At 48.6% G+C, this 27822-nt stretch overlaps 1 protein-coding gene across 1 annotated transcript in view; it reads right to left on the minus strand.

The window, feature by feature from the left end:
• Window positions 1–27299, minus strand: part of plg (plasminogen) — a 286792-nt gene extending 259493 nt beyond the window's left edge. Inside the window, exons 1-4 of the mRNA XM_072503655.1 lie at window positions 27139–27299; window positions 26905–27040; window positions 25367–25473; window positions 1230–1344 (exon numbers count right to left, since the gene is read on the minus strand). Of these exons, the coding sequence (XP_072359756.1) occupies window positions 1230–1344; window positions 25367–25473; window positions 26905–27040; window positions 27139–27184 (404 nt within the window). The 5' untranslated portion in view covers window positions 27185–27299. The remainder of the gene's footprint in view (window positions 1–1229; window positions 1345–25366; window positions 25474–26904; window positions 27041–27138) is intronic.
• Between the last annotated feature and the right edge of the window lie 523 nt (window positions 27300–27822).

Raw genomic sequence — 27822 nt, forward strand, 5'->3', positions numbered from 1 at the left:
AACATTGAGAGGGGGTTGGGGTAGGGGTGGGGTTGGGATGGTGGTGGGGCGGTTGGACTGTGTATGCTGTTGGTGACTATGTATGGGTGGATGGTGGATTCCTGATTCCTTTTCTTTGATGTTTGTATTTAAAATGTTGAGGGTTGTTTGGGGGTTGACGGGAGGGAGGAATTGTTGGCCAGGGGATTGACATTGTATTTGTTACCATTGATTCTTTGTTGGTGGGTGTAAATTTGGATGAAAAAGTGAAAAAGGAGGAGAATAAAAATATTTATTTTAACTTTATGATAAAAAAATAAATTAAAGTACCTTTATTACAAACAACACAATCCCCTGCAAAGTTTTAATTGGCTTATCTATAACAGCGACCCAAAGATGTTCACAAGCAGTAATCTGCTCCAAGGGTGTTCTGATAATATCTGAAATTTGAGGACTTTTAGCACAGGGCCATTCAGGTTTTTTTGAGAATTGTTTCTGTGGAGTTCAAGCTTTATTCCTGGTTTTGTCCATATCTGTGTTAGTGTTACAAGACTCTCCCTGAGAGTTTGGACAACATTTCCAGAGTCTGTGCTCAGAATTTTCTGAAGTCTGTACAAATCTGTCAGTTCTATGTACTTTCCCCCTTGTTTTTCACAATGGAATTCGGGGAAAATATGAGTCCTTTCATTGCACGTGAAGCCATCTGGGACAAATAGGTCTTATACAGTAAGAATCCACATTTAAAAGTCTCACTACAAAACCTCACATTAAAATAAAACTGAAACATTCCTATGGTAATAACCAAAAACTGACCACCTCAACTCCTTTCAATCATTAAAAATAACTGTATAATAATGGGTTAGATTGCGGTGTTTTAATGTGACATAATTAATGCAATAACAATTCATCTTCTGGCTGTCATTGATTGTTTTTATCAAGAAACAATATGTCGTTGAAGTGAGGCAAGTTCTAAGTTCTAAGAAAGTCCTTTCATTGGACCATCTTACACTTTCTTTAACATCATCTATTGGCTGTGGCCTGTTGGAAATGAATGAAATGCTTCTGTAGCAGTTAACATATTATGAGAAATTAAGTTAAGTATGTGAACCCATGGTAACCATCACACAACTTAAAGAAACTGACAATCTGATGAGAGTACATTTATTGTCACTTGTTATCTTATTTTATGCTGTTTAATTTATTTCCTGCAAGAAGTTAGATATTTTTAACAAAGAAAATTAAAGACTAACTTTGGTATGTGCGGGATGTTGCTGGCCCATCTTTGACAGCTTCTTCCAGAAACTGTTTTTGTTGCTGTTCCTCTGTAGTTGGCACCGTTGCCCAACTTGCATCCCAAAAGGAAAGCTAAGTAAGAAGAAAATAAAAGTATTGGTGAATTTTGAAACTGTTAAATAATGTTATACAATGGAAATAAAGTAGCAACATTTACTTGGAACAATAGGGGACTTCTTTTTTTCCCACCATCCTTTCCACCCCCTCAATGTCATTGTCCTCCAAGCATGGAACTGTATACCTCAAGCCTGATAGTTGACTATAGGTCATCTAAGTCTTAATCTGTGAAATGAAGTTGGGTAAAATATTTAACATTAGAAGCATCATAGCTGACCCCAGTTACATTTTCTGGAAGCAGTGGGGATCGAGAATCTTGCTGGATCTTTCCTCTCCCTAATTTGGGATTAGCGAGAGTAATTTGAGCACTTCTGATGCCACTGGTCTGCCATTAATTAACCAACCAGATCCACCATCTTTTCCTTGGTCTGAAGACCCGCACATCCAGACATAGGAACAGCTTCTTCCCCACAGCTGCTAGACTCCTCAACGACTCTCCCTCGGACTGATCTGTTCCCTGTAAGAACACTATTCACGACACCCTATGCTGCCCTTGCTCATGTATTTGCTTTGTTTGGCCCCTTGTTCCGCACTGTAACCAATCACAATTTGACAATGTACCATTTGTCAATGTACTCTGTTGATTATTCCTTTTTGTCTACTATGTACATATGGTGTACATTCCCTTGGCCGCAGAAAAATACTTTTCACTGCACTTCGTGACAATAAATCAAATCAAAATCAAATACACCTTCAGCTTCAGCAAAAGTCCCAATGATATCACTTTGCTGTTCATGGCACCATTGATACAGTGGCAGTTTTAATTTGGGTTAGGTTTGGGGAGGAGGCTTGGGGAGTTTGAGCGGGAATGTTAACCAGAGCTTACCTGTTCCCATTTAAACATGACGGCAGGCTCCTTACAGGAATTAAAGGGCAGTGGCATTTTTTTTCAGTACTAACTCAGATGGAGATTTTTTTAACGCTGCACCTGAAGACAGCAGGGCAGGTAGTAAGGTGGTTAAGAAGGTATATATAGATATATATATTTTTAATTTGTTCTTAGGATGTGGGCACTGCTGGCTGGGCCAGCATTTGTCGCCCACCCCTAATTGTACTTGATTGAATGGTTTGCTAGACAAATTTAATGGGGGGGCAGTTAAGAGTCAACCGCATCACTGTGTGGGCCTGAAGTCACATGTAGGCCAGACTAGGTAAGGAGGCCAGATTTCCTTCCCTGAAGGACGTCAGTGAACCAGATGGGTGTTTATGACAATCAGCAATGGTTTTATGGTCGTCATTCGACGTTTAATTCCAGATTTTTATTGAATTCAAATTTCACTATCTGACATGTTGGATTTGAACCCGGGACCCCTGAGCATTACCCTGGGTCTCTGGATTACTAGTCCAGTGACAACACCACTACACCCCCGCTTTCCCCGGTACTTGCCTTTATTAGCTGATGCATAAAATATATGGACAGGGAGGTTATGATGGAGATGTATAAAACCCTTGTTAGGCCACAGCTGTGTGCTCTGGTCACGACACTAGTCAGGATGTCATAGATGGGTAGATAGGAAGAAACATTTCCCTTAGTAGAAGGGTCAATAACCAGAGTGCATAGATTTAAGGTAAGGGCAGGAGATTTAGAGGATGTTGAGGAAAACCGTTTTCATGCAGAGGGTGTTAGGAATCTGGAACTCACTACCTGAAAGGGTGGTAGAGGCGAGAATCCTCATAACATTTAAGAAGCATGTTTCCAGACCAATGTCAACATTTTAATGTGTAAAGTCAAGAACACTTTACAGACATTTAGACTAAACTTGAGCACTGTACTGATATTTCTGGCAGCATCACAATTACAGCAGCGTAACGAATAGAAGAGAATCTGATCATGAATCTCGATGCCGTGTTCCATGAAAGTTCTGCGTAATGGTTGACCCCCACCCAAATAACCAACTTTTGGTCAAACTACAACTTTCCCCTGCTTAAAAATTTATAATCTGTTGTGTGGGTTTCCTCCAGGTGCTCCAGTTTCTTCCCACAGTCCAAAGATGTGCAGGGTTAGATGGATTGGTCACACTAAATTGGCCTTAATGTCCAAAATGGTTAGGTGGGGTTACTGGGTTATGGGGATAGTGTTCCAATTTGCACCGGAAGTACTATTAAGGTTGCTCTTTTTAATATTGAGTGATATTGCTTTTCAGAGTCGCCAGGTATCAGATGATACCACCACAAGGTTCAACCGGATATTGATCAAAGACCCAACAACCAGTCAGTTAGTTCAAGTTCAATAATAGTTTATTTACACACAAGATTAACTCACACATGCAACATTAAAAACACTACAAGCTAAATTACACCTAACACTACAACAACCTGTACTTAACTTCAGGCACCCAGCTTTGGCAGAGGAACAAGGCCTTTGTTCGGATCTGGAGTGGCTGGGTCTGGAGAAGCGACTTCGGTTCTGCTGGGCTCATCCGTCTGGTAGCGATCGTTGATCTTGAACTTGCTTCTGGTCGTGGTGCTGCAGTTGGCCTCAGGTATAGGCCGGGCCGAAGAGTGCCGGTGTGCCAGGGCCAAAAGAGATTGAACACATGGCAGTGTCTCTCTTTATCCTTTGGGTTTTCACGCTCTTTTGGGCGGTCCTTAGCTTTGGACCCAATAATTTGGCAGGCTTCGATTACTGCCTTCAATTTGAGCCAATAAAGGGGCTGGTGCCTTGATGGCTGGGCGTGCCCTGAGCGGTCATTGGCCTTGGCTGTTTGGGCTTCCTGGGTGAAGGGAGTGGCGCCAATATGTCTGGAATTGTATCTGATACCTGAGTACCAGTCCTTTGTCCTGGGGAAATGAGCCATTAGAATGCAAATCGGCTGGGGGTTTCGATACTGTCTGGTTCTCTGTTAACAAATATACATTTAGGCTCTGAGTTTGCCTGAATCCTGTATTGGCCATATTTCCCTTGAGTCTTTGTGAGTATCCATGTTTCCTTTGTAAGTGGCCGTCCCAGATGGCTACAGTCCGTCCTCTTGATCCTAAAAGCGAAGCGTGGTGGATCACAATACTGATCCTTCATCTGTTATTTGGTGTGCCGGGTACCCTTGGTCAAGGACAGGTTCTACACTACTCTGTCCTACGTATTGGAGCATTTACCTAAGTTTTTAATACATCACACATTCATAAATTTTAAAGGGGCACTATAACATTTCATAATTCATTTAACTTCTTTACACAAGGGGGAACCTCTAACTGTCCCTACCTAAACTACACTTATGCTGCTAGCTGATAACCAAAAAGAAGTGGTTATATTACAGTACAAAAAATTTTAAACAATAGCAGCATCACCTTCCTACTTAACTTGTTACATTTACCGAAACGCGAACTTTATTTGTCAGAAAAGGGTTCAAAAAGTTGGAAGTCCAACAAAGGGGGCTCGGACTGATATATCGGGGAGCGGGAGGCTCTCCTTCGCCATTTTCGAAGTCTTAAGTGTCTAAACGACACTGCAGAGTATTGCAATAACTAATAGAGCTTCTACCGTGTATGAGAGGGAATACCATTTTACGATGTTATCGCACCATGTGGGGGTATCGGTGTTTATTTTCATGGGAGGTGTGGTGTCCGGGCTAGGGGTATCGTGTAGTATGGTTATGTTTGGAGCCAATGTGGTGTGGGTTACAGGGGCCGTCGACACGCGCAACTGTAGTGATCCAACGATGATCATGATGGAGGCCATCAGTTCTGTCTTCATCTTGTCTTTTTGTTCCTTGTATCCTTGTATATTCCTGGGGGTGCAAGCATAATACCTGTTTTTACCTTTGTTTAATATCTCATTTGTCTGTCTGTTTCTCCTTAATATCAATTTCCCATTAGAATTGTCACCATGTGTGACTCCCTCATTTTTAAAAAAAAAAACCATTTTGGAGACCAGACATCCGAAAAGAACATTCTGTTAAAGTGCAAGGAATTCTTGCAGCTTGTGGTCGATGCGTTGCGTGGGAGGACAATTTCTCCGACCAGTCTTTCTTAAATCACAACCATGGGAGGTTGAGGCTCATCTTAACCAGCGAATTTCGGGGCGGCCAGTTTTATATATTTGTTAGCCGCAATCAAATTTGGCCTGGGGTGTAACTAGCATATGGAGTCGGTGTAGTGTGACCGAAGAAGAGGAACGAGGAGAGTAACAAAAATGAAGTGGCATTGCTGAGGTGTCCCTGTCATGAGAAGTGGCGGGTAAGAGCTCACAGTTTGCATGGGGCAGCTGGGACCTTGTAGCTGCTGTGGGTGGTGTTCTCTTTCATATCTGGGGGCTAGTCTAGCTGGGGGTGGGGGTCTCCTGCAGTCTCGGGCGAAGTGTCCTGACTGCCCACAGTTGTAACATGACCCCTGGGGCACATAAGGTGGAGCAGGCTCTCTGGTGTATTGCTCCCTTGGGTATGGTTCCCTGGGTGGGGGGTTGGGCTGTTGGTGTCGTTGCTGGTTCGGGGGGGGGTTTGTCGGCATTCGCAAGCGTAATGTCCCATGTGTCCACAATTATAGCATCCCTGAGCTCTGTGGTGCTGTCCGTCATGTCTACCTTTGTTTACCCATGCGGGGTCCTGATGTGCCCATACTGGATTCATATTTGCTTCTGCCTTCTCCTGCTCTGCCTTTTTATGTAGAGATTGTTCCCAAGCTCTAGAGTCCCTTCAGAACCCACACTTTGTTATGTGTTGCGTCTGAGGGGTCATAATTCGCACAGGCTTTTTGACCTGCTTCTGTGGCGTGGGAGACTAAAATACGGGTCCATTTGGTTGGGTTTTCGACATTTAAGCGTGCGTGGACTAAATCTCCAAATACCGCTTTGAAGTGTATCCAAAGGCGTCCTGCGTATGCAGTTGGATGCTCTCCCTTCTTATGTCTGCAGCAATTTAGACCTTCTACGGGATCGCCTCTGTTATAACCAATTGCATCTAAAGTAGCTGCCTTCATGTCCTGGAGGCTTCCTCCTCCTACATTCTGTGGATCGGGTAATGCTGAACTAACGGATGGTCAATGCTCATCACTATTAGTTTCACTTCCTCCGGTTCGTCCAGACCGTACATATCTGTCTGTTGTCTTACTCGCTCAAAGAAATGGTGTGGGTCTGCTGTGGGTTGGAATGGTTCAATTTTGGCGCAGGCATCTCTCAATTGTGTGATGGATAATGGGGTGGTGCAAACAAAATCAGGCTCCTCGCGATCCTGTGATGTCGCTGTGTGGTGACTGGATTCATGGGGTTGTGTGCTGCCTGTGCAGTCGGTGGTGCGGGTGCTATCCTTTTCGGGGTCAGGGGGGCTCTATTGTGATTTTCGGTATTTTCTACATATCTATAGGCAGTTTCATTGAGTTCCTGCCAATTGGGGCCATCTTCCTGGTCTAAATTTGGTCCAAAGGTGTCCCTGAAACCATTTTGCACTGAGAGCAGTAAATTTAACCTTGAAATTTGCTGCCTGCATTTGGCGTGGTCTACTGAACTCTGCCTTTGTTCCGTTGTGGAACTGTGGAGTGCTCGTAAAGCTGCCTTCAAGTCTGATCATTGCTTCTTTAACTGTTCTACCTGTTGTACCGTCTCTTCTCTTACCAAGACTGCGCGTTGTGTATCTTGGTAGACCTTATCGTATTGCGTCTGAAAGCTGTTTAGATGGACTAAACCAGATTGGTGTGCCCGTTTGACACCAGCCATCTCCTTGTCTTTTGCTGCCAGCTGCTCTTGGAGTTCTCATTAACTTTTTCACACTTGCTAACGTTTCCCTCACTCTTCTCCTCTTTCTCTACAAGCTGTCTGCGGATCGTCCTCACGACCTCCTCTGAGCCTCGCAATTGTGCCAGACAGGACACGATTGCCATCGGCTTACGAACTTTCCCTAAACTCTTCTTGTGTATCTCGGTTAGGTTGTCAAACCAAGTTTGTCCTATACTACCAGGATCTGACTCTTCATTTGAACAAAACTCAGACCAAAGGGGCCATCCTTTCTCCTTTAAGTATTTCCTCAGTTCCTCTTCCCATATGGGGCACTGCTCTGCTCTACTGGTCACTGCGACCTCGGGTTCCTGTGGGTTCATAAGGCATTCCATTGCCTTTTCTGCTATTTCTACTGGTATCTCTTTTCTGTATCCTAAATTTGGGACAAGGGGGAATAGGGCGGCGATGCAAACAGCGGGTATGGCCAAAGCTATTTTCTGGTTCACAAAACTCTCGATAGTTTTACGCAACAAAATCTAACGAGTTTACCTTATATCCCTGTTAGTACGCATGCAAATTACTACACACTTCCGAATCTTGGAGGTTTGATCAATCCGGGTCTTACATTTGTGGTTTCTTTCACTTTTCCAATTGGATTTCTAATTCAACGTTTTGTGGGTTCTCTCGGAGTGACAATATCACTTCTAGGTCGAATCCTGTCAGAGTCGCCAATAACTGTTGCCAATTTGCACAGGAGGGGCCAATAAGATTGCCCTTTTTAATATTGAGTGATATTTCTTTTCAGAGTCGCGAGGTATCAGATAATACCACCACAAGGTTCAACCGGATATTGATCAAATACCCAACTAACAGTCAGTTAGTTCAAGTTCAATAATAGTTTATTTACACACAAGATTAACTCACACATGCAACATAAAAACACTACAAGCTAAATTATACCTAACACCACAACAACCTGTACTTAACTTCAGGCACCCGGCTTTGGCAGAGGAACAAGGCCTTTGTTCGGATCTGGAGTGGCTGGGTCTGGAGAAGTGACTTCGGTTCTGCTGGGCTCATCCGTCTGGTAGCGATCGTTGATCTTGAACTTGCTTCTGGTCGTGGTGCTGCAGTTGGCTTCAGGTATAGGCCGGGCCGAAGAGTGCCGGTGTGCCAGGGCCAAAAGAGATCGAACACATGGCAGTGTCTCTCCTTATCCTTTGGGGTTTCGCGCTCTTTTGGGCGGTCCTTAGCTTTGGACCCAATAATTCGGCAGGCTTCGATTACTGCCTTCGAATTGAGCCAATAAAGGGGCTGGTGCCTTGATGGCTGGGCATGTCCTGAGCGGTCATTGACCTTGGTTGTTTGGGCTTCCTGGGTGAAGAGAGTGGCGCCAATATGTCTGGAATTCTATCTGATACCTGAATACCAGTCCTTTGTCCTGGGGAAATGGGCCATTAGAATGCAAATCGACTAGGGGTTTCGATACTGTCTGATTCTCTGTTAGCAAAGAGACATTTAGGCTCTGAGTTTGCCTGAATCCTGTCTTGGCCATATTTCCCTTGATTCTTTGCGAGTATCCATGTTTCCTTTGTAAGTGGCCATCCCAGATGGCTACAATAGGATGGAGGTTTGGGCTTAAGTAGGGTGCTTTTTCCAAGGGCGGGTGCAGACTCGATGGGCCAAATGGCCTCCTTTTGCACTGTAAATTCTATGATATGATTCTATATTCTACATGTTTGTGGAGTGGGAGGGAGGTGGAGAGAGAGGATAGGAGAATCGGCAGGGGAAATGATCTTTGTATGGACTAGTTAATTTATCGGTTTTAATTCCTGCACAGAACCTCACAGAGAAATCTTCTGGATGATAACTGACAAAAATGCTAAGACATGTAAAATAAGTAAAATTATATGGTTTATAGTGACTTAATTTCCACCCATGTGGAATGAGCTGTGATAGACGTTCTTACCATAATTGTGCCTTGAACCCCAAGATTTCCAGACCACATATTCTCCTCATTAACGGTGAACAGTGGGGTGATTCCAGACATATTTTAATAGTTATAGCTCACAAATAGACCAATACTAAATAATTTTATCATCAGCGGAATATAAATTCTAGATATGGGCTGGATTCTCCCAAAATGGGGCTATGTCCCCATGCCGGCGTAAAAACGCTGGCGTTGCACTCCCGAGTTTCCTCAAAATAATACAAGCTGATTCACTCACCTTCGGGGCTAGCAGGGATCCGGAATGCTTCACGCAGCTTTGGCTGCGGATACGGGCCCCCGCACTTCCGGTTTCGAGTCCACGCATGCGCAGGGCGGTGGCCTCCAGCATGGCATCTGGAAGATGTAGGCCCCCCCAATCGACCGCGTGCCCGATGATCAAACCGGCCTGATCTGTCCCCCGGCTGCCCATAAGGCCCCCACGGTGCCCGGTCCCCCCCACCTCCCACCAGGGCGGCCGCAGACTGAGTCCGCTGCCGCCACGCGAGAGTCCCAACCGGACATAGCATGTTAGTTCCACGCCGTCGGGAACTCAGCCGGTCGGGAGCAGAGGATCGCTGGACGGGCTTCCGGCAATGGCCCCCAGCCACGTGAAATACTACACAAATGCGCCGATTTTCGGGTCCCGGAGAATCGGCAAACCGGAGCTTGGCCCAATTTCGGCATGAAATCGGATTCTCCGACCCCGTGCCAAACGCGATTTTGGCGCTGGGCTGCGGAGAATCCAGCTGATAGATCTAGCAATCTTGCACAAAAGATTCAATCCAGGCCATAGGGGAATTTATTTTAAGATGAGCAGTGTGTAAAATGGGTTGTTACGACAGATTTCTGCCCCACAAACTACATTTCTTTTGAGGTGCATTGGCTACATCTACATCGGTTCACTCCTTGAGTGGAGCAATCAGTACCTTGTTAATCCAGTCCTTCCAAGTCAGAGTTTTTCATATCTCTACAAGTCTAACAAACAACTATTATGCTGTTATATCAGTATTAACAATTCTCAATTGGCAGGATGGTAGCACAGTGGTTAGCACTGTTGCTTCACAGCGGCAGGTATCTGGGTTCGATACCCGGCTTGGGTTACTATCTATGCGGAGTCTGCATGTTTTCCCCATGTCTGCGTGGGTTTCCTCCTGGTACTCTGGTTTCGTCCCAGAAAATGTGCTTGTTAGGTGAATTGGACATTCTGAATTTTCCCTCAGTATACCCTGTAGGGAAATAGTTAAAAGCCGTCACAATTCAAAACTTGTACACCAATAGGGAGCAGAGAGGAGGGCAGTATCAAAAGGTACTGGCACACGTGTTTGCCCACTCTCTTCCCCTTTTTTCTCTTTCCATTATTTTCTTCCTTATGCCCCGCTGGGCTTTGTTTCTTGTGTTTTTGCATTTTTTGAAAGTGTACTGTCCAAGCTTTTGCAACAAAATAGGAATACAAGTGGAACAGCGAAAAGCGCAGTTACGTGAGACTGGTATAGAAACTGATTCGGAGTCCTCTAGCAACTCTTGTGGAGAAAGTCATTCGGACTCTCCTCGGCACGGCTTAATCCTCTAAAGAAAAATTGGGTTAAGATCAATTCAGAAGAAATCACCGAACACGGGGCACGGAAACAATTAAAGCTAATATTCGCCCAGTATTGTCACCATGTCCCTGCGGACCTGGGAAAAATTGAGAAATAACCTAAAGAATTGCCACATCCCAAGGGGGAATGAAAACTTGGGAGCAATTAGAATGTTTAAAAGGCATTTACCCACCCGTGGGACGGGGTACAGATCCTGACAGTAATGGTACCTAGACGAGATGGGAAGAGATTGAGTAAAGAGGTCCAAATTGCCCTTGGGGAAGATGTGATGTGGAGATGCCGGCGTCAATTAGGGGTAGGATGGGCTGCGGTCCAGTGCTGGCTACTGGCTTCTGGTATAGCAAGAACCGACTGAGGAAAGATCGCAGCTTGCCAGCAAAAAGGGACGGAGGAAGTGTGAGAGCATGAGAAGCGATTCCGATCTGTCTCTTTGGAACACGCGGGAATGCATGATCAGGGACCCGAAGAAATGGACGACAGCACTTTCGGACCTGTGAAAGTTGCTTTCGTTGCTGGATCAAAACCCGAATTGGCAAAACTGCTAAAGATTACTCTGTCGGGTAGGAGATCAGAGAAATAGTCTTTGCAGCATTAGTCGATCGGTGTAACCGGTTAGACCGGGATATGGCAGCTAAACTCCGAACCATGCAGACAGGGGAGAAGCCCAATGATTTTAGCGGCAACAATACCCAAGAAAAATGACCTGCCAAGTGTTATCACTGTGGGAAAGAACGGCATTGGGCGAAAAGATGTAAAGAAAAAGGTGTAAAGAAAGGACGACAGGTAAAAGAGCCCGACATCAAATCCAAGCACACCCTCTGGTGGTGAAGATGGCCTGGTGCAATGAATAAAGTAGCTTACACCACAGCAACAGAAGGAGTTGCTGGAAGTTGCAAAACACTAGGAGAGACCACCCTCGATCACTCCTGGCATTAATCCAACAGTGAGGAGAAGGATTGTATATCACCATGAGGGTAGGCGATCAAGATAAAGACTGTCTCCTGGATACGGGCTGAATTAACAAGTTTGCCCCTAAGATACAAAAACTCTTTACCTCGAGATGGCAAGATACAAGTTCCCCATGGGGCTGGGAGCCAGATTTTTTTCATTAGAAGAACTCAACTCATACTCATTGCACTTGGCCCACACGAATTGACCACGCCAATCTGGGTGGGCCCAGTGGGACAAGTTCTCCTGGGAATGGATGTACTCACTCAATTGAATTGCATTTTGAAAATGGTCAAGTCACATGGTCTATCAGGAGCCTGAAGAAGGAGGAGTTGGAAGATCACCCAATATGAACCAAAGATAAGAATGAATGTGGCCTACTCCACATGGAACCGGCATCATTTACTGGGATTACACCACCGTGCACCAAACGGTACCCCATCAGCCCAAACTTCATTGCTGACATCTTGCCAGTCACCAGCAACTAGAGGAGCAAGGTGTACTGATAAAATCACATCGTTCCTCTAATAGTCCTGTATGGCCAGTACAGAAACCCAATGGGACTTGGCGTCTGACCAACGATTACAGGAAGGCCAACCAGTGTATTGATCAAAGGGCACCTTTGGTAGCCGACTCCTCCACCATCTTTAATGCTCTAACACCGGAACATAAATGGTTCTCGGTAATAGATATGGTTAATGGATTTTGGTCAGTACCACTGGCACCTGAGGTTTGACCTTGGTTCGCCTTTACCATTCAACAACAACAGTACACCTGGGCAAGACTTCCAAAGGGTTTCACAACAGCCCTATGGTATTTCACATGGCCTTGCAAAGCCATTTGAGAGCATTACCTACCATGCATTCCATGTTTATCCAGTAAGTGGATGACATCCTGTTGGAAGAACAACACAAACAAGACCTATGTGCCATGCTGGACCACTTCCACCTGAAAGGACACAAAGCCAGCATTGCCAAAGCATAAATTTCCCAACAAGTGGTTGTGTACCTGGGACAAAAGATTTCAGAAGGAAAGAGAGACCTTTCCCAGGATCGAACTACAGCCATTCGGGCAGCCAAACAGCCGACCACTGTCCAAGAATTCAGATCTTTTTGGGATTTGTGTAACTTTAACCGATATTGGATTGACTCCTACACACAGCTTTTTCAACCATTGAATAACCTTTTAAAGGGGAAGTAAAAATCCAAAGAAGCCATTGCCCTCACCAAAGAATGCTACATGAATCTGAAAAAGGCTTTGTATTTGACACCAGTTCTGGGAATCCCTGATAATGGGAGGTCATTTACCTTGTTTTTCCATGAGAAGGAAATATATGTGACAGCAATACCGACGCAAGAACATGGGGATCAACTTAAACCCATTGGGTACTATTTGGGAAAATTGGATGCAGTGGCCCTCAAATGGGGAAGTTGCCTGAGAGCCATAGAAGCCACGTGTCAGGCTGTAATGGCCACTGCGGGTGTAGTCCTGGATCAAAAGTTAACCGTCAAGGGCCCCCATGCTGTACACATTTTGCTGTCTTTGAACAGAATATCCCAGGTGATCACAGCAAGATGGACAAGATGGACAGCGATCTTGGAAGCCCCCAATCCCCACATTGTCCGGGCTAGCCCGGTGAACCCATCATCTATGCTCCCGCTTCTCGAGGAGCAAAAGAGGGGAGAAGGGCATGACTGCCTGGAGATCTTGAATGAAGTGGAGGAATCAAGCTTGGTGGCAGAATAACCATTGCACAACCCAGACCTGATCCTATTTACAAACGGCTCCTCCTTTTTCGACAATAGCACCTGAAAAGCAGGATGGATGGTCACAAGCCTACATGAGATTTTGGCAAAGGGCTGTCTGCTCTGAGTGATGTCAGCCCAACAGGCTGAGTTACGCATCCTGGTGGAGGCATGCTGGATAGCAAAGGGACAGATAGCTAACATCTATACAGACTCATGGTACAGCTTTAGAGTTGGGTTTACGTGAAGAAAGTACAAAAAGAACCTCTAGATGTTAAGTTGGAAGGACGTTATCAAGTGCTACTGACCACCCAAGCAGCCATTGAAGTCCAGGGGAAGAAAGCTTGAATTCACGCATCTCACTTTAAACAGGCTCACCATGATTAAAAGGACAATTTTGTTTTGCTAATATGTTTAGCCATATTGTTGTATCCGTTGTTTGCATTTTCAGTTTTTGCATTCCTTGTTTTCCCTTGATCAGCCAGTCCAGCTATGCCAAACCCAGACAGGTTCCCAAGGAGTTAAATGTTAACACCTTCTTTTACATGTCCTATACCTATGCCAAAGATGCCAACCCCTCCAGCTGTTGGGTATGAGCTTACATACCCACTTACTCCAAGGGTGGCATTCCCTTGAGACCCTTTAATGCGTCTGAAATGGCCGAATGGTATATCTTCCAGAACATCTCCCGCTCACTATCCTCCCATGAGGGGGTGACCTCATGTGTAGGGAATAGCTACCTGATCAACATAACAGATAACATTGGGAAATGGCACTCAGCGGGTTATCCTTTGACCGCTTTCTCGGGGTGGTACCAGCCCAGTTACAATCGGAGCCTTGGGCCCTCATATATAAAACTTCCCACCGCCTCAAGACAGAGAGGATCCATAAGCCTGACTCGCAAACACTTGGGGGGGCCAAGAGCTAGGACACAGCAGTGGCAATCACTATTTTGATGTGAGCAAGGTAGTGCAATATTTTACATCTAATGGGTGAACTGTTACTAGGGACCGTCAAAAGATGCCTCCCTTTTGACAGGTCTTCGCAACATGACTGGGGGAAGCAACTTTTCAGAGCGCCGGTATCCCGAAGCGGTGGCCCGCTTCGCCTCTTATAATGGCACTTACTTTATTTGTGGCCACAGGGCCTTTCCCTGGCTACGACGCTCTTGGACGGATCTTGCTACTTTGGGCATATTGTCCCCTTTATTCGCCATTCTACCTCTCCCAAAGAACCTTGGATGAGGCGCGCTATCACGGAGAAGGAACGATTCTTCTCCATCCTGATCCCTTTTTATGGGATCGCTAAGCTGGCAAGAGAATCTATTAACATGGCATCTGCCCTGGAAAAGGTGGGCAATGACACCGCTGAAACCCAAGATAAAATAAATGCAGAAAAGGTTGCCAGTCGTACAGTGGCCCTGCAGACCCGAATGACTCTGGACTATGTTCTTGCTGAAAAGAGTGAAACTTGCACCCTGTTAGGGCAGAGCACTGCACCTATATCCCAGACAACTCCAAGAAAATTATTAATTTGATGGAGTACATCCATACGGAGATTTTAAAAAACCTCAAACAACCGCCAGCAAACACCTTGTGGAGTTGGGCATCTGGATGGCTGGGCTCAATGGGAACCTCTTTAGTTCAGGGCTTGATCTAATTTTTCATTTTCATTCTCATTGTGCACTGTCTTTTTACATTTATTTAGTGTTTCTTTAAACAGCTAACCGAAGCCCTGCTATGCCTCTCAAAACTAACGGTCATCTCTTTTGCATAATAAGTGTGCTTCTTATATTTAAAGACTTGTACCACTCTATCGACTTGCCCATTCCAATGATGAAGGCTGTTCCTAAACATAGGGACCATCAAAGGCATCTGTGAATGTGTTCCTCTGCACTATTTCCTGCTTTCTTGCTTTTATTGGGGGGGGGGGGGGTGCAGTATCTAACCGTGCAGGTATAAAGGTACTTACGGCACACGGTAGCATTGTGGATAGCACAGTTGCTTCACAGCTCCAGAGTCGCAGGTTCAATTCCCGGCTTGGGTCACTGTCTGTGCGGAGTCTGCACATCCTCCCCGTGTGTGCGTGGGTTTCCTCCGGGTGCTCTGGTTTCCTCCCACAGTCCAAAGATGTGCAGGTTAGGTGGATTGGCCATGATAAATTGCCCTTAGCGTCCAAAATTGCCCTTAGAGTTGGGTGGGGTTACTGGGTTATGGGGATAGGGTGGAAGTGTTGACCTTGGGTAGGGTGCTCTTTCCAAGAGCGGGTGCAGACTCGATGGGCCGAATGGCCTCCTTCTGCACTGTAAGTTCTATGGTACTATGGTACGTGTTTCCCATTCTCTTCGCCATTGTTCTCTTTCCATTGTTTTCTTCCTTATGCCCAGCTGGGCTTTTGTTTTGTATTTCTGTATTTTTTGAAACTGTACTAACCAAGTTTTTGCAATAACGCTCAATCTCACACTACCACCAGACCCTCATCTCTTATTTGTAAATATAAGATCCTACAACCTGAACAGGCGCCAGAGTGTGGTGATGAGGGGATTTTCACAGTAACTTCATTGCAGTGTTACCGTAAGCCAACTTGTGACACTAATAAAGATTATTATTATCATTGCTGAGTCAGCAGATTATGGGGTCATGCCCCATTCCAGTGACTTCAGCATATGATCTGAGATGACTTTCCCAGTGCAGTTCTGAAAGAGTGCTACACTGTCAGAGGTGCTGTCTTTCATTGCATTACAATGAATCCTCTAAGTCATGGCCACCTTAAGAACTGGCGCCAGTTATCCTTTATTTGCAAGTGTTCTTATTTTCAAAATGGTCATTATATATACTGTAAAAACATTCCAAGCAATCTTGAAGATCCTGTTGAGATTTGGATCAGCATCTAAAATAGGGAGAAATGTGATGACAGCTTGTGCTAGTATAGTCAGGCTTCCAAAGACAACCAACCAATGGTTCAACATCTTGCCTTCTGAAGGGATCACCGGCTACAAGGTCATCAACCCCAGCAGGGGATATCCTCAAATCTCATACCTCTTAATCCGAGTTATTTTTTAAAACTTCCTACCTCCTTTACTGTGTGTCTGTCGTCTGCGTGTCTGAGGGGAGTGTGGGTTGGGAATAGGTAGAGTAGTGGACCACCATTAGCACAGGGCTAAAGAGCTGGCTTTTAAAGCAGACCAAGGCAGGCCAGCAGCACGGTTCGATTCCCGTAACAGCCTCCCCGAACAGGTGCCGGAATGTGGTGACTAGGGGCTTTTCACAGTAACTTCATTTGAAGCATACTTGTGGCAATAAGCGATTTTAATTTCATTTCCGTTATCTGTTCCTCTTTTTCTCTTGTTACAAATGATGTTTTACTTAGAAATCTGGGGCGAAATTCTCCCCCAACGGCGCGATGTCCGCCGACTGGCGCCAAACACGGCGCCAATCAGACGGGCATCGCGCCGGCCCAAAGGTGCGGAATGCTCCGCATCTTTGGCGGCCTAGCCCCAACATTGAGGGGCTAGGCCGACGCCGGAGGGATTTCCGCCCCGCCAGCTGGCGGAAATGGCGTTTGTTGCCCCGCCAGCTGGCGCAGAAATGCGGCGCATGTGCGGGAGCATCAGCGGCCGTTGTCAGTTTCCCGCGCATGCGCAGTGGGGAGAGTCTCTTCCGCCTCCGCCATGGTGGAGGCCGTGGCGGAGGCGGAAGGGAAAGAGTGCCCGCACGGCACAGGCCCGCCCGCGGATCGGTGGGCCCCGATCACGGGCCAGGCCACCGTGGGGGCACCCCCCCGGGATCAGATCGCCCCGCGCCCCCCCCCCAGGACCCCGGAGCCTGCCCACGCCGCCTGGTCCCGCCGGTAAATACCAGGTTTGATTTACGCCGGCGGGACAGGCAATTTCTGGGCGGGACTTCGGCCCATCCGGGCTGGAGAATCCAGCGGGGGGTCCCGCCAACCGGCGCGGCCCGATTCCCGCCCCCACCCAATCTCCGGTACCGGAGACTTCAGCGGGGGCGGGGGCGGGATTCACGGCGGCCAACGGCCATTCTCCGACCCGGCGGGGGGGTCGGAGAATGACGCCCCTGATGCCTGTAACTCATTGGAGCAGTTAAGGGTTAAAGATCTCAGAAAAACACACAAATTGTTGGTTAATTCACTTATACATAGATACATAGAATTTACAGTGCAGAAGGAGGCCATTCAGCCCATCGAGTCTGCACCGGCTCTTCGAAAGAGCACCCTACCCAAGGTCAACACCGCCACCCTATCCCCATAACCCAGTAACCCCACCCAACACTAAGGGCAATTTTGGACACTAAGGGCAATTTATCATAGCCAATCCACCTAACCTGCACATCTTTGGACTGTGGGAGGAAACCGGAGCACCCGGAGGAAACCCACGCACACACGAGGAGGATGTGCAGACTCCGCACAGACAGTGACCCAAGCCGGAATTGAACCTGGGACCCTGGAGCTGTGAAGCAATTGTGCTATCCACAAGGCTACCGTGCTGCCCACTTGGGGGCAGCTGGACTCTGGGGTCTGTGCAGCTGGAGCTGACCTCACACTCACCCAGGGTGTCATAACAATCCCTGCAACCAATGGGTGAAGGTGTTGATCAGGGAGTGTACCTGAGCTTGGTCCCCATAACGTTCACAGCAAGGGTCTGGGGTCTAGAGGCTCCTGATATGGCCGGGGGTGAGTGTTCAGGGTAAGGTTCCCCCAGCACAACTGGCTTGGTGGATGGCACTTTGAGAGAAAGCGGGAAACGCAAGGGTGGGGGAGGCTTGGAAGTTTTGAGTGCCCCAGGGTGGAAGCCTCAAGTAATTATTGGTCTCTCATGTTCTACAATTGCTTATATATAAAACAATATTAATGGTGTTGTCAACCCGCAATGGCAGCCCTCGCAGTGCTTGTGACAGCCCACGTGGCCAGATGCCGGAGAAGGCAGCAGCAGCGTAGACGCAGGCTCGAGGCAGCTCCCCATGTGCAGGGTCGTCCACACACTCTGAAGACCCGGCTGCCCATCAGGCCAGGGAGAGACTCAGAGGGGAAGGCCGGCGACGGCCCAAGATGTGCAGGCATCATTGGTCGTTGGAGGACATGAAGGACAGCATGTGCCACAGGAGGCCCCATCTCAACATGAAGATAGTGCAGCACCTGTGCCATGTCCTTGCAGACCTGGCGCCCATGGACGAGGAAGATATCCGCTTCTGGTGGCCGTGAAGGTCACCACAGCCCAGACCATTTATGCCACCTGCTCATTCCAGGGCTCAAACAAGGACTTGTGCGGCACATCACAACTTACAGCCCACAAGTGCATTCATGAAGTCACGGATGTCCTGTATGCCCAGGCAGCTGACTATATAAACTTTGAGCTGGACCAAATGTGGTAGTATGTATTGGGGGTCATGTGGGACTGGAAGCCCTAATGTCATTGGCTGACAGATCCCGGGTCCTGGTTGGCCGTTGACCTCTAGCTCCGCCCTGAAGGTGGAGTATAAGAAGCCGGAGTCCTCCCCCGCAGGCCATTCTACTCTCGAGCTGCGGGGGAACAGACACGCTTAATAAAGCCTCATCGACTTCACTCTATTCGTCTCACGGAGTCTTTGTGCGCTACAATTTATTAAGCGTGCCTAAAAAGGACTATGGAGCTCAGGATCATTCCGGAATGCCTGAGGATCAGCCCCCACGCAGTGAACGCGGCAGCAGCCTTCAAGCACTGGCAGACTTGTTTCGAGGCCTACCTCAGAACGGCCACCGGCCGGGTCACAGAAGACCAAAAACTACAGGTCCTGCACTCGAGGGTGAGCACGGAGATTTTCTCCCTCATCGAAGACGCGGAGGATTTCCAGACGGCGTTCGCAGCACTGAAAAGTCTCTATGTCCGCCCAGTTAACCAAATCTACGCTCGCTACCAGCTCGCGACGAGACGGCAAGGTCCCGGAGAATCAATGGACGAATTCTACGCCGCGCTGCTGATTTTGGGACGAGCCTGCAGCTGCCCTTCGGTGAACGCAAATGAACACACGGACATGTTAATGCGCGATGCTTTTGTGGCAGGTATGAATTCCTCCCAAATCCGCCAAAGACTTCTAGAAAGAGAGTCGCTAGGACTCTCAGAGGCCCGGGCCCTAGCAGCCTCCCTAGACGTGGCCACGCGTAATACCCGCGCCTACGGCCCCGACCGCGCGGCAGCCCATTGGGCTCCGTACGTACCCGTCGCGACAAACCCACCCCCCCCCGGACATCCCACAGGCTTGCGCGGTCCAAACCCCAAGTCGCACCGGGGGCGCCCGCTGCTATTTCTGCGGCCAGGCGAAACACCCCCGGCACCGCTGCCCGGCCCGCGCAGCAATCTGCAAGAGCTGCGGGAAAAAGGGCAATTTCGCGGTTGTGTGCCGGTCCCGCGAGGTCGCCGCTGTCCCGGGAGAACAGGGAGCCCTGCAAGCCGTTTATGCTCCCCAACCCCCCCCAGCGCCCCATGTACGACCCGCAGGCGCAGCCGCTCTGGGTCCCGACCACCGCGGTCCCGGGAGAACAGGGAGCCCTGCACGCCGCTTACGCTCCCCACCCCCCCCCCCGTCCCCACGTATGACCCGCCGGCGCTTCCACTTTGGGTCCCGACCACCACTCTCCCCGGAGAAGAGGGAGTTCTGCGCGTCTCTAACGCCCCCCAAACGCCCCCCCCCCCCCGCGCCCCACGTCTGACCCGCCGGCGCTACCAACTTGGGTCCCGACCACCGCTGTCCCCAGAGATGAGGGAGCCCCGCGCGGTCCTAACGCTCCCCAACCCCCCCAGCGCCCCATGTGCGACCCGCAGACGCCGCCATTTTGGGTCCCGGCCACCACGAGGGGAGGAAGGGCGCCGCCATCTTGGACCACCCCAGACCTGTACGACGCGTGGGGGCGGCCATTTTGTCCATCCCCGCCGCCATCGTGTGACCCCCCCAGCCATGTGCGATGTATGGGGGCAGCCATTTTGTTCATCCCCGACGCCATCTTGGACGGCAACAACGGACCCCACTCCACTACTACAACCACGTCTCGTTTCAATTACGCTCGATCAAGCTCGGCCCCGGACACTCCAGACGACGACGACAACGGTGCTAATAAACAGCCACGAGACACCATGCCTAGTTGACTCCGGGAGCACGGAGAGCTTTATCCACCCCGACACGGTAAGACGCTGTTTCTTGACCACCTATCCCAGCGCACAAAAGATTTGCCTAGCTGCAGGATCCCACTCCGTACAGATCCAAGGATTCTGCATAGTTACCCTAATGGTGCAGGGGAGGGAGTTCAAAAACTACAAACTAAACGTCCTTCCCCAACTCTGTGCCCCCACCTTGCTGGGATTAGATTTCCAATGCAATCTACAGAGCCTTACGTTCAGATTCGGCGGCCCAATACCCCCACTCACTATCTGCGGCCTCGCAACCCTCAAGGTGCAACCCCCGTCCTTGTTTGCGAACCTCACCCCGGATTGCAAACCCGTTGCCACTAGGAGCAGACAGTACAGCGCCCAGGAGCGGACCTTCATTCGGTCCGAAGTCCAGTGGCTACTAAAGGAAGGCATAATCCAGGCCAGCAATAGTCCCTGGAGAGCGCAGGTGGTAGTCGTGAAGACAGGGGAGAAACAAAGGATGGTCATAGACTATAGCCAGACCATCAACAGGTACACACAACTAGACGCGTACCCTCTCCCCCGCATATCCGACATGGTCAATCGGATTGCCCAATATAAAGTCTTCTCCACCGTGGACCTCAAGTCCGCCTACCATCAGCTCCCCATCCGCCCAAGTGACCGCAAGTACACAGCCTTCGAGGCAGACGGGCGATTATACCATTTCCTAAGGGTCCCATTTGGCGTCACAAACGGGGTCTCGGTCTTCCAACGGGAGATGGACCGAATGGTTGATCAACATGGGTTGCGGGCCACGTTCCCGTATCTCGACAATGTAACCATCTGCGGCCACGACCAGCAGGACCACGACGCCAACCTCCAAAAATTCCTCCAGACCGCCAAAGCCTTGAACCTCACGTACAACGAGGACAAGTGCGTTTTTAGCACCAATCGGCTAGCCATTCTGGGCTACGTAGTGCGCAATGGGATAATAGGCCCTGACCCCGAACGTATGCGCGCACTCATGGAATTCCCCCTCCCGCACTGCCCAAAAGCCCTGAAACGCTGCCTGGGGTTTTTTTCATACTACGCCCAGTGGGTCCCCCAGTACGCAGACAAGGCCCGCCCCCTAATACAGACCACGACCTTCCCTCTGTCGACAGAGGCTTGCCAGGCCTTCAGCCGCATCAAAGCGGATATCGCAAAGGCCACGTTGCGCGCCATCGATGAGTCCCTCCCCTTCCAGGTCGAGAGCGACGCCTCCGACGTAGCTCTAGTGGCCACCCTTAACCAAGCGGGCAGACCCGTGGCCTTTTTCTCCCGGACCCTCCACGCCTCAGAAATCCGCCACTCCTCAGTGGAAAAGGAAGCCCAAGCCATAGTGGAAGCTGTGCGACATTGGAGGCACTACCTGGCCGGCAGGAGATTCACCCTCCTCACTGACCAACGGTCGGTAGCCTTCATGTTCGATAATGCACTGCGGGGCAAAATCAAAAACGACAAGATCTTAAGGTGGAGGATCGAGCTCTCCACCTTCAACTGCGAGATTTTGTATTGTCCCGGAAAGCTGAACGAGCCGTCCGATGCCCTATCCCGCGGCACATGTGCCAACGCACAAATTAACCGCCTCCAAACCCTCCACGAGGACCTCTGCCACCCGGGGATCACTCGGTTTTTCCACTTTATCAAGTCCCGCAATCTCCCATACTCTTTAGAGGAGGTCCGTACAGTCACAAGGGACTGCCACATCTGCGCGGAATGCAAACCGCATTTTTTCAGGCCAGATGGTGCGCACCTGATTAAGGCTTCCCGCCCCTTTGAACGCCTTAGTCTCGATTTCAAAGGGCCCCTCCCCTCCACCGACCGCAACACATACTTTCTTAATGTGGTGGACGAATACTCCCGCTTCCCATTCGCCATTCCCTGCTCTGACATGACTGCGGCCACAGTCATTAAAGCCCTGAACATCATCATCACACTGTTCGGTTGCCCCGCATACGTCCACAGCGACAGGGGGTCCTCTTTCATGAGTGACGAGCTGCGCCAGTTCCTGCTCAGCAAGGGCATAGCCTCAAGCAGGACGACCAGCTACAACCCCCGGGGGAACGGGCAAGTAGAGAGGGAGAACGGCACGGTCTGGAAGACCGTCCTACTGGCCCTACGGTCCAGGGACCTCCCAGTTTCACGGTGGCAGGAGGTCCTCCCGGACGCTCTCCACTCCATCCGGTCGCTATTATGTACGAGCACTAATCAAACGCCTCATGAGCGTCTCCTTGTTTTCCCTAGGAGGTCCTCCTCTGGAACGTCGCTGCCGACCTGGCTGGCGGCCCCAGGACCCATCTTGCTCCGAAAGCATGTGCGGGCACATAAGGCGGACCCGTTGGTCGAAAGGGTTCACCTCCTCCACGCGAACCCGCAGTACGCTTACGTGGAGTACCCCGACGGCCGACAGGACACGGTCTCCCTGCGGGACCTGGCGCCCGCCGGCAACACACACACACCCCCGACACCATTTACCCAACCCCCCCCTTCCTGCCACCGCCGCACCCCGCGACCGCCCCCTTCCCAGGAGGATCGGTTCCCCTCCCCTCAGGCCCGACCAAGAATAAAGCCCAAGCTGAAACCGTAAGGCTCCCGGAGACGACAACACCGGTACAAGCACCACCACCACCACCGGGGCCGAGGCGATCGACACGGATGACCAGACCGCCCGACCGACTCGTGGCGTCGATCTAAATCAATATCTGGACTTTTCACAAGAACATTTTGCTTTTCTCCCGATACCTTCTGTAAATAGTTGAAACAGGACAAAATTGTACTATACTGTATTGCCATGTGAATGTTTTCCTCCCAGGACCAGCCCTGTAAACCCTTACCACCATACGAAGCATCACCCCGCCGGGTTCATTTTTGACAAGGGGTGAATGTGGTAGTATGTATTGGGGGTCATGTGGGACTGGAAGCCCTAATGTCATTGGCTGACAGATCCCGGGTCCTGGTTGGCCGTTGACCTCTAGCTCCGCCCTGAAGGCGGAGTATAAGAAGCCGGAGTCCTCCCCTGCAGGCCATTCTACTATCGAGCTGCGGGGGAACAGACACGCTTAATAAAGCCTCATTGACTTCACTCTATTCGTCTCACGGAGTCTTTGTGCGCTACACCAAGCCCATCAAGTTGCCCGGCAGCAGGATTCTCCGCCATCACCTAGATATCCCAGGTCCAGGAGTAATTGATGGCCTTGCGTGCACCGGGCATCAGGCAGCACCCTTCATTAACAGGAAGGGGTTCCACTCCCTGAAAGTTCAACTCATGTGTGACCACCACCTCCAGATCATGCACGTCCCAGAGTTATCTCTTGGGGGATAAGCGGTATGCGTTGAGCTCCTGGTTGATTATGTCAGTGCGGAAGCTGGGGGCTGATGCGGAGACCCAATATAACGAGGCCATGTTGCCACCCGTGCTGTCACTGAGTGGTGCATCGGACTCCAGAGGGTCTCCCACTTTCTGGTGGTCTGCTATGCCCTCCACAGCTTGGCACAGCAGTGGGGCGATGTGCTGAAGGAAAGGGATATGTGGCCTCTTCTGAGGAGGATGGGGTGGGCCCGGACCAAGAAGGGCTGGAGAACGGGCCTGGGGAGATCCCACCGACAGCAGCCTGAGGAAGGAGGACAAGCGGCGGTGGTGAGGGTCCGGCATGCCCGGACGGCCAGAGACGCCCTCATCCTCGCCCCCTTCTCATAGGACGGGGCTTCATCCGTCATCTCACCCCCCTCTCCCCAAGTCTTTCTTTTCACCCCAATACCCCCTTTCACCCCAAACCCTCCTTGCCCCCCCCCCCCCACCCCCCCCCCGATACCTTCCTCCCCCAATTGACCACCCCCAGCCTCCCTTCCACCCATGCACTCCTCAGTGACTAGGCCATGCTCTGCAGTGCCCCGCCAGTGTTCACCTGCCCCTGGGACATGTCCCTTAGTGACTGGAATGTGCTCTGCAGTGCCTCGGCAATGTCCACCTGCATCTGGGACCATGCTCTACAGTGACTCGGCAATGTCCATCTGTGTCTGGGACATATGCCCCTGGGACATGCTGTTGAGACCCTCAGCTATGGTCGGCATTTACTGAGCCATGCCTTGTACATGACACTCATGGCACTGACGTGTGCTCCAGGCTTTCCACTGCGGTCACCACCCTAGCAGTGTCGGGCTGAGTGCCACACATTGCCGGCGCCATCTCCTGCGCCTTTAGCTTTTGGGACTCCTCCAATCGGCTAGGCACTCGCCGGAGTTTTGCTGACATGCGGGCACGGTCCAGGTCAATCAGCTGGCTGGAAAGCCATTTCTACCAGGAAGCTCGTGGATCATTTCAGGCTCAAAGTGCCGTTAGATACGGGCCATGGTCTCGCAAGGTCGGCCGTCAGGGAGTACCCTGGAAGTCGCACCTTATACGGCACTTAGAACTAATGTGGGGAAGCATGGCAACCAATTTACACAGCAAGTGCACTGGGATCTTTTATATCCAGCTGAGAGGATTGACTGGGTATTATTTTAATGACTCATCTGTAAGACAGCTCCACCGGCAGTGCAGCACTGCTTCAGTAAAGCACTAGAGTGCCAGCCTACATTGTGCTGTTGATTCCAAAGTAGGATTTGAACCCATGATCTTCCAACTCAGAGTTCCATCACTGAACCTCAGCCAACATTGAGCTGCGGATATGTTTCCACCTTGAAGCTGCTGTGTCCATTTATCCACATGCATTCAACATCACTGATCGGAGTCCTTCAAAAATCCATGACCAATTAGACCTTTTTTTGAAATTAGATACCACAACCCAATATTAGTATTGGTATTTTTGACTTTCTAATAGATATAACACCAACAAGATTGTCTGTATTATTGTTCCTATCCTTTAGTGGAAACTAATTGAAACCTTCAATTACCTTGTTTCTCATAAAAAACAACATTTTGTCTTCGCACCATCAATTGCGTGTGACTATTATCGGCTGTCGTGATGCACTCTTGATTCTTTTGAGTGAAGAGGAAAGCTCTGAAAATAAAATATACATTGAGGAATATTACAAGATAAAGTGCATCAGGAGTAACTTTCACTTTAGTTGATATTGTAAAAGGGACGATATTAGATCAGAGCCCTTTATACATCTCTCCTGATTTGCTGCTCAAAATGAAGAGAAATTTCTAATGGATGATGGGCTGATATCGGCCTCAATCAGCATTGCTTCCAATGATGTAGAGGAGGCTGAACAATTCGATGCCAACATTATTAACCAGATAAAGTTGCTTTTTTAAGTTTCCTTCATTGACACTGCTTTGTCGCTAAAGTCAAAAATGCATTTTAAACCATTAATACACAAGACAAAATCATATTTGTTAGTTCAGAATTAAATTTATTAGACCAGCAATAAGTGCCGTTTTCCACAAAACACATTTGAAGATGGGAAATGACTCCAACATTTGATTGCTTTGCACCTATTTGACAATGTATTTCCATTGTTTTAAAGTAGTGTTAACTGGTTTTAAATGAGTAGTTTAGTGGCTCCATTAAAAGACAAAGTAATGATTACAGAGTTGTGGCAAGAGTTAGTCAGATTATATTGACAAGTCATTTAGTCTTTGACTCAGCTTTTAACCACACCACATTTTAGTGCTTTCTACTGTGCTGTTGTAACTAGCAGAAAACCCATTTTCAAGTAATACAGTGACAGCAGTTGAAAGCCCTGTGGAATTTAGTATTGTTGTGTCTTTTGTTCTGAGATTAAAAAATCTCTGAAAATTGAAACCAGTGACTAAATTTTCTGATCAGGCTTTGCTTGAAGTTGCAACCCATTAATTTAGAAGTTATCGGATGAAAACACATCATTGAGCAAAGAGCCTAAGTAACATTTATCCACCGTTCCAGTGACCAATCTAAATTTCATGTGTTGTAGAACTTTTAAATCTGAGTTATCAAAAGCCCAAATCTGTAAATGTGGGAAATGCACAGTGGACTAGTCTGCAGTGTCTCAGTTCGAGCAAGGGGTCTACAATCTAAACACAAACTTGTCTTCTCCCATAAAGAAAGATTTGTATTCGTGTTTTACCTTTTTGAAGTGGAAACTAGCTTCTGCAAACAGCAATAAATGGCCAGATGATCCATTTTAGTGATGTTTGCCAAGGGAATTTGTCAGGTCACTTGGGAAGAAATCTCTTGTTCCTCTTCAAAATTAGTGACATGGAATCCTTGTTCCACCTGAGAGGAGGATGGGGCATTGGTCCAATATCTCATCAGAAAGACTGCACCTTTGACAGTGTACCGGCCTTAAGCATTGCACTGGAGTTTCAGCCTAGGTCTAAGCAATGAAGTTAACCCAGAACAATCTGCTTCACAGGCGTCGGAGCCACAGCTAACACCTTTGTTCATATACTAATCGTCTGCTAGTATTTCCAGCATTTTCTACTTTCAATAATGCAAAAAATTTACCTGCAAAGAAATTGGGTTTCTACGTTACATTTTTCTGCACATTCTTCCACACTGACTGTTGGGTATGTTGATTCATGTGCAGAATAGATCCAGGCCCCCTCTGTTTTTACATAATCATCCAGTCTACCGCTTCTTACTGTACAAAGAAATAGACTTTGCTTTAGTTTGCTTTATTTATCACAATGTGCTTGACACAAAACCATCTAAATCAGTTATTATGTTAGCTTCACTTACCGAAACATGGCAGAATCAGAAAAAGGAGTCCTGTGTAAGCAAGCATTTTAATCCCGATTGGAACCACTTTAGAAGCTCCTGCTATGGCAATGGGTCTTATTTACTGATTGAGGACTTTGCATCACCAGACAAACAAGCCTGGGCAGAAAGAGCAACTTTGCGTTGAGAGATAGTAAATCATTCTCTAAACAAAGATGGTGCGCCCTTGCTAACATTACCCAGGGGGGGTTCAGAAAACTTTCAGTGCTTCAGCTTCTTTTTTCAGAGGAAGCGTCAATGTTTTAGCATGATTGTTTATTCATTTTCATTTGACTTTTTCTAATCTAACAACATCTACAGCTTTTTAATAATAATAACCTTTATTCAGAATGTCCAAATTACCTAATAGCACGTCTTTCGGGACTTGTGGGAGGAAACCAGAGCACCTGGAGGAAACCCACGCAGACACGGGGAGAACGTGCAGACTCTGCATAGACAGTGACCGAAGCCGGGAATTGAACCTGGGACCCTGGCGCTGTGAAGCAACAGAGCTAACCACCGTGCTACCGTGCAGCCTATCTTTCTAGTCGCAAGTGCAGACATTTGGTCACAATTTATAAAGTTAAACAGAGGTTGGAGTGGACTCAAAGTACCATTTCCTTTCACAAAGGAAAAGCATGAGGTTGGACTCTGTAGTGCCAACGG

This window comes from Scyliorhinus torazame, chromosome 1 (assembly GCF_047496885.1).
Source record: "Scyliorhinus torazame isolate Kashiwa2021f chromosome 1, sScyTor2.1, whole genome shotgun sequence".
Taxonomy (NCBI): Eukaryota; Metazoa; Chordata; class Chondrichthyes; order Carcharhiniformes; family Scyliorhinidae; genus Scyliorhinus; species Scyliorhinus torazame.